Source organism: Haliaeetus leucocephalus, unplaced genomic scaffold, assembly GCF_000737465.1.
Source record: "Haliaeetus leucocephalus isolate CR32 unplaced genomic scaffold, Haliaeetus_leucocephalus-4.0 Scaffold236, whole genome shotgun sequence".
In the NCBI taxonomy this organism is placed as follows: Eukaryota; Metazoa; Chordata; class Aves; order Accipitriformes; family Accipitridae; genus Haliaeetus; species Haliaeetus leucocephalus.
Window position 1 is genome coordinate 226,025 of NW_010972672.1, and position 12,412 is coordinate 238,436.

General features: G+C 55.6%; 1 protein-coding gene across 1 annotated transcript; it reads left to right on the forward strand.

The window, feature by feature from the left end:
- The first annotated feature begins 635 nt into the window (after positions 1–635).
- NLRP6 (NLR family, pyrin domain containing 6) lies at positions 636–8,635 on the forward strand. The gene is made up of 10 exons (XM_010568066.1): positions 636–954; positions 1,198–1,236; positions 1,326–3,048; positions 3,446–3,535; positions 3,816–3,989; positions 5,125–5,295; positions 5,549–5,719; positions 6,711–6,881; positions 7,511–7,681; positions 8,545–8,635. Exons 1-10 carry the CDS (start codon positions 636–638, stop codon positions 8,633–8,635), a joined length of 3,120 nt encoding a protein of 1,039 aa, XP_010566368.1.
- Positions 8,636–12,412: the final 3,777 nt, after the last annotated feature.

Genomic DNA, 12,412 nt, shown 5'->3' on the forward strand with positions numbered 1-12,412 from the left:
GACACTGCTCTCCTGGTAGGTCCACTGCTTTCCTGGTGAGGACATTGCTCTGCTGGTGGAGACACTGCTTTACTGCCAGTTCCACTGCTTTCCTGGTGAGGACATCGCTGTGCTGGTGGGGACACCGCTTTCCTGGTAGTTCCACTGCTTTCCTGGTGGGGACATCGCTCTGCTGGTGGGGGCACTGCTTTCTTGGTGGGGTATGGCTCTCCTGGCAGGGACATTTTTCTCCTGGTGAGGACATAGCTCTCCCGGCAGGGACACTGCTCACGTGGTGGGACACGGCTCTAGTGAGGCTTTGGTGGCAAGCCCCTGGACTGCTGCCCTGCTGCTCCTCATGCTCATGCTGGCAGGGATGGTTTGGGCTGGGGAAGCAGGCAGGGGTACAGCAGGCAGGACCATGGTGCCTGGTTGGGGACAGCCAGCCCCACAGCCCCGGCCCCTGGGGAGTGGAGCAGGGCGGATGAGGCTGCGGGGGAGCAGGGGGCACAGCTCCCCCGGGGCAGAGACAGCATGACTGGGATGGGGCTGGGCTGTGGGGCTGGGGCAGCTCCTGACAGGATGGTTTCCCCAAACCTTGTCCCCCCATCACAGGCACAAGGGCAACGTGTTAGCTGGGTGTGGGGGCTCTCCCCATGGGGTTGCGTGGCAGCAGGAACTGCGCCCCAAGCAGAGACAGCTCCCAGGGCACTGCTGGGTTGCTGCTGCTCCGGGCCCTGGAAGACCTCTCCGAGCTGGACTTTAAAAAATTTCGGGACGCGCTGGCACATGGAGACCTGCAGGGCAGGACCTGCATTCCCTGGGGGCGGCTGGAGAAGGCCGACTGGACAGATACAAAGAACCTCATGTTGGATTTCTACGGTGGGGAGGACGCCCTGGATGTGGCGATAGCCGTCTTTGAGAGCATCCAGCTCCGCAATGCTGCTGCCCTGCTCCGGGAAAGCAGAGAGAAAGGTGGGAAGGCTGAGCGGCTCCCCAGCGAGTACAGAATCCTGTGGGGTCCCAGGCACCATGTCCTGGGGGTTGTGTCTGCAAGAGCCCATGTTTGGAGCCATGAGGATGCTACGGAAAGGGTGGTGGGTTGGGGGTCCCTGTGGTAGGGTGCAGGGGGCTCCTCCAGGGATGAAGTGATGGAAGAGGCTTTGGGGGTGTTGGGTGCTCAGTGATGCTGCCCACTAACACCACTTTCTCTTCCAGCCCTGGGGCCTGCTGCTCTGTGGGGTTCATCATCATCAGGTAGGTGCCAGCAGGGAGAAGCGCGGGGGGCTCTGCCGCCGCTCGCCCCACACTCCGCAGACGTGTGAGGTGGCCTCCTGCCTTTCCAGATTACCAGAGGAATTACAAAAAAGCCATACGCCAGGCATACAGCCGCATAAAGGACCAAAATGCCCGGATGGGTGATGACGTGAGCCTGAACACCAGGTACTCAAAGCTGGTGATCATCAACAAGCACCGTGACGAAGAGCAACGGGAGCATGAGATCATGGCCATGGGACGGAGGCATGCAGAGATCATGAAAGAGCAAGCCAGTTCCTCCATCGCTGTCAGCGACCTCTTCAAGCCCGGCCCTGATGGCTGGACCCCCAAGGTGGTTGTGCTCCTGGGAGCCGCAGGTGTGGGCAAGACAATGACAGCCAGGAAGATCATGCTGGACTGGGCGTCCAACAAGATGTTTGTGGAGTTTGACTACGTCTTCTACATCCACTGCCGGGAGGGCAATCTCCTCACCAGCCCAGCCAGCGTGGCCAACCTCATCACCCAGTGCTATCCTGGCAGCTCTCCGCCACTTGACGAGATACTGAGGCAGCAAGAGAGGCTCCTCTTTGTTATCGATGGCTTTGACGAGTTCCGCTTTTCCTTTGACCTGCCCAAGTCCGAGCTGTGCTTCCAGCCCCAGGAGGAGAGGCCAGTGGAAATCATCCTGAGCAGCCTTTTCCGCAGGATGCTCCTGCCCGAGTGCTCCCTGCTCATCACCACGAGGCCTGCTGCCCTGCAGAAACTGGGCAAGTGCCTGGAGTGTGAGCGCTATGCCGAAATCCTGGGGTTTTCGGAGGCAGAGAGGAAGGAGTATTTCCACAAGTTTTTTGATAATGCGGAGCAGGCAGCTGCCGCCTTCCAGTTCGTCAGAGGGAACGAGACACTTTTCACCATGTGCCTGGTGCCCATCGTGTGCTGGATCGTCTGCACTGTCATGAAGCAGCAGCTTGGCCGCACCGGGGGTCTCGCCCAAAGCCTGAAGACAACGACAAGGATCTACATCCTTTACCTTTCTGCCCTGCTCCGGTCTCTGAGCAGCCAGCTGAAGCAAGGCATGCCCAGGGTGCTCAGAAAGCTGTGCTGCCTGGCAGCTGATGGCATCTGGAAGCAGAAGGTCCTCTTTGAGGAGAAGGAGGTGCAGGGCTATGCACTGGACCAGCTAGAAGCCCTCCCGCTCCTCCTCAACGAGCATCTCTTCCAGAAGGACATCTCCTGCGTCAGCACCTACAGCTTCATCCACCTCAGCTTCCAGGAGTTTTTTGCAGCGCTGTTCTACCTGCTAGAAGATGAAGGGGAGGCACAGGACCTCCCCGCTGGTCCCAGCAGGGATGTGAAGGAGCTGCTGGAGAGCTACGGCAACTCCAGGAACTACTTCATGCTAACCGTGCGGTTCCTCTTCGGGCTCTTAAATGAGGAACACAGGAGGGAGCTGGAGGAGGAGATGGGGTGTAAAATCACACCAAGGATTACACAGGAATTACTGGCATGGCTTCAAAACAGCCAGAAAACAGCCCTAGCTCTTCTGATGCAGGAGACGGCGGTGATCCGTGAGCTGGAGGTCTGCCACTGTCTGTATGAGCTCCAGGACAAGCGTTTTGTGGCGGCTGCCTTGGATCCTTTCACGGGCGTGTACCTACGAGGGCTCAACCTTAACCGCTTTGATCAGCTGGTCCTTTCCTTCAGCATAAAACACTTCCCCAAGCTGGAGTCGCTTGACCTGGGGCACTGCTCCTTTCTGTGGGATGACCCCGAGGACTCTGTGGGCCCACAGCCGGCCAAGCAGGCATATCGGTGCGTAAGGTCCCAAGCCGCAAAGTGGCGAATCCCTTAGAACCGAAAGAGCTGTGATGACTCTGTGGAGGAGCCTGCAGCAAGGCTGGTCCTCCCGCCATGCCAGGCACATTGGCAAGGGGCTACAGGTGTGACCTAGGGACACAGCTGGCGGCCAAGGAGCATACTGGAGTAGGGACAGAAATGGGAATAGTTTAGGACTAGGACTAGGACTAGGAGTAGGATAGAATAGAATAGAACAGAACAGAACAGGAATAGAATAGGATAGGATAGGAACAGGGATAGGATAGGAATAGGATAGGAATGGGAATAGAATAGGAAAGGAATTGACTAGGATAGGAATAGACTAGGAGTAGGAGAGGAATAGGAATAGGATGCATCTCTTCTTTCTTTTCAGGGAAAAACAGCAAGAGGAGGGGAAGCAGTCACCCATCCACCTGCTTTGTCAAGCATTGGAAAAATCAGGCTGTAAATTAAAGATGTTAAGGTATATTGCTCCTCTCAGCCGGGTGAAATGGGAAAACAAGTAAACCACAGCCAGCCCAGCTGGGTCTCCTTGCTGCATGGGGAGGATGACTACGTGCCGCCACGGCTCACTGCACGGTGGGATGGGCTGCTGTCCTGCTCCTGGGAGGCCATCTGTGAAGACCAGTCCAGTTTGTGGATGTCATCAGTGGTGGCTATCTCAGCAAGGGGTTGGTTGGTGTGTCCATGCAGCAGGGCAGCTGTGCCAAGCCCCGTGGCTCCTCTCTGCGTCTCTCCTGCAGGTTTGATCGGTGTCAGCTCACAAGTGCCTGCTGCGCGGCTCTGGCCTCCGTTCTCGGCGTCAATCCCACCCTGACGGAGCTGGACCTGGCTGGGAACGAAGACCTGAGGGACAGTGGTGTGAAGCTGCTGTGTGAGGGGCTGAGACGCGGTGCCTGCCAGCTACAGACAATGCGGTAAGGGACGTTGTGAGCTCCAGCAGGCTGCAGGACCATTTGTCTCTTCTCTTTGTGAGCCTGGAAGAGGGAGAAAAAAAGAAAAAAGAAATGAGAAAGGCCTATTTATCAATGCTGCTGTTGCCAAAGATAGCTTGAGGCATTGCAGACCTACTTGTTGCAGGGGCCTGACCTTTATTATTGCCTTTTCCATCAATATAATTTAGTTCCACATTTTTAAATGAATGAGTCTCTGCTAGGACGCTGCAGGAAAGTAAGGGAGAGAGCTGATTTTCAGTGCCGAGGCCAGATGGAGAAGTTAGAGGAGAGCTCTGTGCTACTGTGCCTGCTGTTTGTTTGTCTGTGGGTGTCTGTGCACACCAGACACCTTCTCCCTGGGCTCTTGCCCTGCAGCCGCAGGTGTTTTCAGGTCCCTGTGTGCCCAGGCAGGGACAGGGCTGGCCACGCATCATGCAGAAACGTAATTGCAGAAGTGGATTCACTCCAGAGACCGTTTCTGGGAAGGGGATGAACCACCCCTTAGTGGTGTCTGCGTTTTCCCCTCCTTTTTTTTTTTTTTTGGTGTTTCCATTTCCCCCTGGTATAGATTCAGCCTGGACAATAAGATTTGAAAGAGGGAATCTCTCTGAAACTTCAAAAGTGAGGAAGGTTAATCTCACTCATTCAAGCAATATTAATTGTTTGCCCCCAGACCTTTACTCCCTGGTCAAGTGGACACTGTGTGGTTGCCTTACCTGTCCATTCCCACACTCCAGCACAGCGGCATTGCTGCCGGGTACTGTCTCGTGGCTGCACTTTGGCATTTTTGTCCCTTAGAGTCTGCAGATTCGGGTTCTGTTTTGCACTCTGGAGAATGTTTGAGCTGCTCTCAGCCTCACTGCACCCAGGGATGCCAAACAAGGAAACACCAGTGAACACCAGTACAGGCACACCAGCTTTGGGAGAGGGATGGGGAGAGGGCGGTGAGATGCTCCCCTCTCTTTTCCAACACAGTGTCCCCAAAGCCGCTGCAGGAGCTACATGCATGCCTGGACCAAGGCAGGGGACACTGGCCAGGTCTCCTCTGACCTGGGGCGATGGAAAGGAGGGCCGAAGCACTAGCGGGCGGGCAGCCTCACCGCCGTCTCTCCCTCAGGTTGGGCTGCTGCAACCTCACGGCCACCGGCTGCAAGGACCTCGCTGCCGTGCTGGGCACCATGTCCAGCCTGGCGCAGCTGGACCTGAGCGACAATCCCTTGGAGGACAGTGGCATGCGGGAGCTGTGCGGGGCACTAGCAGGACCCAGCTGCAGCATGCAAAAGCTCTGGTAATGGGCGTTGGGCTGGTGGGTCCTGCTTTGTCCTGCTTTGTTCCTGGTGGACGCCTTTTGGGGGGGGTCACTGTGGCCGGGTGTGCAGGGTGCTGCTCTGCCCCTGCTGCGCCACGTCGCTCCCCCTGAGCACTGCTAATTAAACAGCCTGACCACAACCCTGGGCTCAAAAAGCAGCGGGTGATTTTCAGAGAGAAGTGGCTGCCAGGGGGTTGAGACCAGCTTAGCCTCGGTACTGTCCCCCGTGCAGGCTGTGGCAGTGCCGGCTGACAGAGGCGAGCTGCGGGGCTCTTGCTGCGGTGCTCGCTGCCAGCCCCAGCCTGATGGAGCTGCACCTGGGGGCCAACGAGCTGGGGGACGGAGGTGTGCGGCAGCTGTGTGAGGGCCTGCAGGATCCTGCCTGCCGGCTGCAGATGCTGAGGTGAGGGGTTCCCAGGGGGGACATCGCTGGGTGGGCACCAGGACCCTCTACAAGCGGGATGTCTGCAAGTCAAAAATAGAAAGCGATTGCTGTCTAGCGCTCAGAGGATGTAATGCGCTTCTGGGCTGTGCAGCACCACGCTGGCTGCCCTCCTAAGACCTGCAGGGCAAAGGTGATGTGTCATCTTTCACCAGGGCCACCACCACTGAGACAGCTCTGGTTTTCTCATCTGCTTTTAAACTTGAGCTTCTTACCTACTTTTCCCCTGGAGCTACAAATGAGCTGCATCTCAGCCATCCTGTGAGCACAGGTAGCAGAAAGCCAGGCAGGAGAACAGGCTGCAGAGGGGCCGCACAGCAAGAGTGGTAAAATTGGAGTTGGTGGCATTTCCCAGGGCTCGGGCAACATCCCCCCACCTGCACAGACCCCCTGGGAAAAGGAGTCTGAGCTGGGCTGGTGGAGGCACTGAAGGCAGGGTAGCTAACTGGGGGTGGTGAGCAGCACCTTTGCTTTGAACTGTGTTGGGGCCAGAGAGGAAGGAGATGGGTGATGCAGCTCTTCAGTCCGGCAGCGGTTTTACACTCCTGAGCTCCAGTAGTGATGCTGAGCCAAGGGGAGGGGGGTGTAGTGCCCCTGGATAGGAGATGTGGCGCTGCTGGGGCAGGTGGCAGCTTCTAGGTCCTGAAGGACCTGAGAAACCCCTCGCCACTAGCCAGTGCCTTCAGGGTGCTGCTCACACCTGTAAGTACAAGAGTCAAAGAGGAAAAAAACCTACAAGATTTGGGAGGAAATACAGAAGCGAGGTACCTTGTGAGCAGGGCCAGTTTTTCTCTGTTGAGATATTCTCCTCCCTGTCAGCCCTGGGGCAAAGGTGCCGTCAGTGTGGATGGGTGCAGTGGGCACTGTCCCCACAGATCAGTGGGCAGCTGGGCTGATGGGCTGCCAGAGCAGCCATGACGATGCCCCTCTCCTCTGCCTGTCTCCCGTGCAGGCTGTGGCAGTGCCGGCTGACAGAGGCGAGCTGCGGGGCTCTTGCTGCGGTGCTCGCTGCCAGCCCCAGCCTGATGGAGCTGCACCTGGGGGCCAACGAGCTGGGGGACAGAGGTGTGCGGCAGTTGTGTGAGGGCCTGCAGGATCCTGCCTGCCGGCTGCAGATGCTGAGGTGAGGGGCTCCTGGGGGCTGCTGGGGCTGGGAAGATGCTCTCTGCAGGGATCTGCCACTCACCTGTGCTCCCCTGATGAGTCTCCCTGTGGCTGGTCACCATCCCTTGCCAGGGCAGTTTGAACACCTTCAGGTGGGTGCCAAGAGCTTCAATAGGCAGGGTGCTAACAGCTTAAAAATATAAAATTATTTCTTTATTAGCTATATGAGATTATTTATCATCACCCAGATGAGATGACTAGGATTTAAAGCTCTCCCAGGCAAAGCAGCAGTATGCTAACTGCCCCAGCTGCAGCTATTCCATCCACCAGCACACTTCAGGTGCACGTATATAGTCGTTTCCTCCTTAAAGACCACCCCAATCCTATTCTGTGGTTGTGAGAAACAATCAAGGGGTACCCCAGTCAAGAGGAAGCCCAGTCCTGCCTGTGCCCATATGAAAGGATGTTCCCAGACACCTCACAAGATGCCCAGAGGAAGGCTTTGGAGAAAGTCCTCCCTGGAAGCTATTTCCAGGCATCCAGAGGACCTGGGCTGGCTGACTAGGCAGCACAGGCAAGGTTTCTGGCTGTGAAGGACTGTGCATGAAATGTCCAAATGTCTCCTTTCTCCAAACACCTCCCTGGCAGTCTGTGGCAGTGCCAACTCACCGGCGCCTGCTGCGAGGACCTCTGCGCCGTGCTCAGCACCAGCCGGAGCTTGGAGCATCTGGACCTGAGTGAGAATGACCTGGGAGATGGCTGTGTGCAGCTGCTGTGCGAGATGCTCAGGCATCCCACCAGCTTCTTGCAGAGACTTTGGTAAGGGACTTTCGGCTCCTCTGGGCATTGCCCTGGCTGTAGTGCTCCTCCAGCCACGGGGCTGCTCCCCGCGGGAACTGGGACGGACCAAGCATGACGTGAGCCTCCTCATGCCACAGCTCCCAGCCTGTCCTGCGAGGTGGGAGTGTGTTTTCTGTGAAGCTATGGCTGCTCCTGGTGCCCTTCTCTGAAGGCGTCCTGGGATGGCAAGGTGCTGGGTGGCTCCATCTGGAGAGCACCGCATGGCAGCCGGAGCTGGCTCTGCCTCCTGCCAGCTAGCAGGCAGCTGCCCTGCCGCCCCCCCCAGCTCTACCAGCTGCTCGCTTCTGGAATTAGCGTGATGAGACCTACTGCCTTCCTAAAGCAGCCGGTGATGTCTCAGGACACACTACTAATGCACAAAACTGGGGGGGATGACGTGTTTCATCAGCCCCAAAGCAGGCAGCAGAGATGGATGCTCCATGTGACGGCACCTTTCCTGCCCTGAGACTGGCCCTCCTGATGTCAACTCCTTGCCCAGTGTGGTGGGCAGAGGCAATGCAGGGGTTGCCTTGACCCAGCTAAGTAAATGCTGCGACCATGGAGCCCAACTCTGGCTGCCACGGCAGGACCCTGGGGGGTGCCCAGTGCCTCGGTGGAGCTGTGGTTACCCAATGGAGAGAGCTCCATGGACCAGCCCTAGCCTCAGTCTCCCCCATGCTCTCTGCTTGCTGAAGCAGAAAAAGCTGGCTAGGACAGGGGCCAGACAACACCAGAAACCCCCCCCCACACTGGTTGCTTTTTGTCTTTTTTGGCTGTGCAAAATCATGGCCAACAGTCAATAGCGTGGGTGGATTTAACCTCTTTCCTTCTCCTCTCCAAAGGCTGAAGAAATCTGGATTAAACGAAGAGACGTTACAGAAGCTGGCTGCTCTCAAAGACATAAACCCCAACCTGAATATACAATATGTCTGACAAGCAGGACTCATTCCAGCGAGGGGCTCTGCTCTGGCAGCTTACTGACAGAGCTTGCACATGCGTTAAGAGGGGATGAGGGGTCTGGGAGATGTTTCCTCTATTTATGAGAGGTCCTTTTAGTGCTGAAAGCACCTTCCAACAGGAATGGCCGGGCTCTGGTTGACCTTCCTGAGGAGTGCAGGAATTACCACCCGGAGCTGAGATGTGTTCGTGCATTACAGGTCCAGAGAGAACCTGCTCCAAGGTCCTCGGTGGGTGGGAAGGAGCAGGGCTGAGGCTGTGGGAAACCGGCATGAGGCAATGGATGAACCTGAAACTTCAGTGTTTTGTCCCCACTGCTGGGAGTGCCCAAAACACACCTTGGCTGCAGAGATTTTTATTCACTACCCATGGTTCATTCACTGTGATTTGTGTATTGATGAGGGTTTCTGTATTTCTGCCTGATCCTGTACTTTCCAAGAAGGCCTTCTCCCTCTCCTTTTTGGCCATATTGTAAAGAATGCTTGTGTTATACCCATGTGAAATAAAGATCACCTCCCAGAAATCTCTTCATGCTGTGACGTTTCCATTTGTTCCTGTTTCCACAGCAATGCCCCAGGACCTCCCCCAGGGTCCAGGCAGTCCCCAGGGATGCTGTCCAGGCCCATGGTCTGGTTTCTCTCCCGTTATTGGGAGCACCACTATGCAGCCGAGCAGAGAGTTGGATTAACAAAGCACAAATCTGTTTAAACTTCCCGGTCACTCTGAGGACGAGCACAGCTCTCACCATGGGTAAGAATGATACTTCTTTTCCTACCCCATGACCCAGTTCTGGCTCTCAGCCCCAATCCTGAGCTCCAGATCCCCATGTCTGCTGAGGTGGCACCTGGGACCACACTCTGACCCCAGAGCCTGGTCCCGCTCAGCCCTTGTCAGAGCCCTGCAGGCAGTAGGACCAGCAGCTCTCCTCCCCAGGAACCAGGAATACAGAGAAGGAGAGGTGACAGTGCCAGCTCCCACCCTCCAGCCAGTGGCACCAGCCTGATGCCCGAACTGGGGCTGGACAGGGGACCAGACCTCCCAGGTCCCTTCACAGCCTGGCAGGGCTCCGCCGACTTCTTGCCCCAGCCAATTTCACATCCTCCAAAATTGCTTTGTGGCTTTTGTTGATTGCCTGTCCTGGAAATGCTCTGGCAATAGCTGGCAGTTTCGGCAGGGGCCCTCCTGGGAACTTCCTTCTCATCACCAGAACATCAAGCCTGTGGTTGATGGGCGCTTCTTGCACCAGTGTGGGGCTGAAACAAAACCTATTTGTCCCCAAGCATGATGCTGACTGACTGCCCCCATTGCCTCCTGCCAGTAAAACCTTGATCCTCCTGCAGCCAGGCACCTCTAGCCAGCTCCAGATGAAAGCCTGACCTCCAGGTCCCATCCTCTGCCAGGTCCAGAAATCATTGCCTCCTTCCTTGGCGATGTCTAACAAGGTAATTTGAGGATTATCATGAGGGACAGATGCCAGCTGGCAGGGAACAGCCAGAGTGTGCTCAGGGGAGCCTGAGGACACCAGGGGAGCCTGAAATAGCCCAAGAGAGCCTGGAGAAATGGGCAACACAAGAGCATCCCAGTCTGCAGAGATTAAGAAAGCTCAGAGGTACCACAGCCACCCTGAAAGCACCTGAGAAAGCAACTAGTGAGAAAAGTCAAGAGAGTCCAAGAAAACTCAGAGAAACTGGGGAAAAAACCTCCAGGGAGATCCCAAGAGAGCTCAAGTGATGCTAAGAGAGCCCCAGAGAGACCAGGAAAGCCCAGGTGAATCCAAGAGAGCCCCAGAGACCCAAACCAAGGGAGCCCAGAGCACCCAGGAAAGTGCAGAGCATCCCAAGAGGGCTGGACAACAAAAACCCCTGGCAAATCCAAGAAAGGCAAATTGAGGGTGTTGCTGCATAGGCTGAAATCAGCTCTGCAGCACCCTGTGTGAGAGGAAGGAGTGGGGTGCAGCTGGGCTGGGATGGACGCAGCAGGGAGCAGGAGAGAAGTGGCAATGCACCGAGGTAACCACCAGAGCTGTGGGACCAGCAGGACCCTTCGAGTGCTGCTGCCCTGAGGAGAGCACTGTCAGTGCCCTCAAAATGTAGTGCACTGATGAGGAGGTAGCAGGAGCACTCCCCATGGGTACAGCGGTGATTGCATCTGAGCATGTCTCCCCTCCAACAGGCTCAGCCTCTTTCAGTAAAAAACAAGTCAAATGTGTCTTATACCTTGTGAGTTATTCTTTTGGGTAACACCACTGAGAGAGGCTGCAAGACCCAAGGGACACTGAAATCCTGGAAGAATCTGAGAGCCCAAAAGACACAGCGATAAACCCAGAGAGATCAGGGGGACCCAAGAGAGATGAGCCAGAAGAGCAAGAGTCACTGAGAGCCCCACAGACATCCAGTGGGACAATGAGGGAGCCCAGGATGAACAGAAAAGCTGGGGGGACCCAGGAGTTGGGAGGCAATCCAGCAGCCAGGACAGAGCTCCTGGTGAGCAGCTTTAAACAGCATTCAGCTGCTGTAGAGCTCTGCTCACACACTCTGAGCTGCTCTGTGCCTCTGCAAAGCTGATCTCAACCACTGTTACCAGCTCTAAAGACCCATCAAAAGCTCTAACTGCTTGCAAGACTCTTCAACTGAGATACTTGCAAACTCTTCTAAACTACTCAAAACTCTCCAAGCCTGTCATAAAGCTTCATAAAACCACTCTGACCAGCTTGAAACCTCCTCTGAATGGAGGCAAGCAGCCCTAGAGAGCTCTGAACGGGTCCATGGCCACATTTCTGTGTTTGCTCTTGGCAGCCTGCACCTGAAGGTCAGAGGGAAGGATACCTTAATGGCACAAGCCCAGTGCTGGGGACAGCATAAGGCTGCACCAGCTAGGGACAGGGACCCTCCTCCTCATTGCAGCAGGCTCACAGCTCTGCTCATGCAGAGAAAGTGAATAGCCCCAGCCCTGTACCTGCACAAGGGATCCCATTGCAACACATCACATCACCTAAGGTGGGACAGAGTCCCTCTGCTGTGTTTGCATTTGTACTAGACAGCACAGCCTGAGAGGGAAGAAGTGAAGAAAGAGGAAGGAAAAGTTATTATGGCAAGTGTGGGACTTGGCTTCGGCTTGGGGACTTTCCCTTTTCATCTAAGCATCTTCCTTATTGCTACTGTCAGCAGGGTTTAGTTAGCTGAATCGCTCTCAGAATGCTGCTGAGGGAACATCTCAGAACATCCTTGAGGGCAGCTGAGGCACAGCATGGATGCACAGCTGTCCCCACGCAACTCCGCAAGGCCCTGGGACCCTCCACAGCATCTCAGCATGCTGTACCAGTCCCCAGGCAACCGCTGCCCAGGGTGCAGGATGCACTGCAAGAGCCAGGAAGCTGCCTGCTGCCACTAAGCACGCTCCAGGGAGCGCACGGGCAGGGGAGCACTCAGCAGGTCCTAAGGAAATCATTTTACCGCTTACCCTTTCCGAGCCACAACTTCCAAATAAATCTGCCTCCTGCCCAAGCAAGACTGTACACTAAAGTCTCCTAGAAAACAGGACCAAGAACTTAGCTTGGGCTTCATTTTTCCATCAGAAAAGAACAGTGACAAGACATTTAGACATTGCTTAAACTGTCCAAGCACATTTTTCTGACTGCAGGGAAAAAGATTCTGGCTCCAAGTAACAAAAGGTCACAAGAATTCTTGAAGGAAAACTACTTGCAGATAGAAGCATTGTTAAATAAATAAATATAGTACAGAAAAGGTTATGAAA

What these genes read in the sequence shown, in the direction of transcription:
- NLRP6 (XM_010568066.1), top strand. Translation starts at nt 636, where the DNA reads ATGGGGTTGCGTGGCAGCAGGAACTGCGCCCCAAGCAGAGACAGCTCC. An exon ending in CCGGGAAAGCAGAGAGAAAG is followed by an intron (nt 955 to 1,197) that starts GTGGGAAGGCTG and finishes TTTCTCTTCCAG; the next exon opens with CCCTGGGGCCTGCTGCTCTG. An exon ending in CCGGCCAAGCAGGCATATCG is followed by an intron (nt 3,049 to 3,445) that starts GTGCGTAAGGTC and finishes CTTTCTTTTCAG; the next exon opens with GGAAAAACAGCAAGAGGAGG.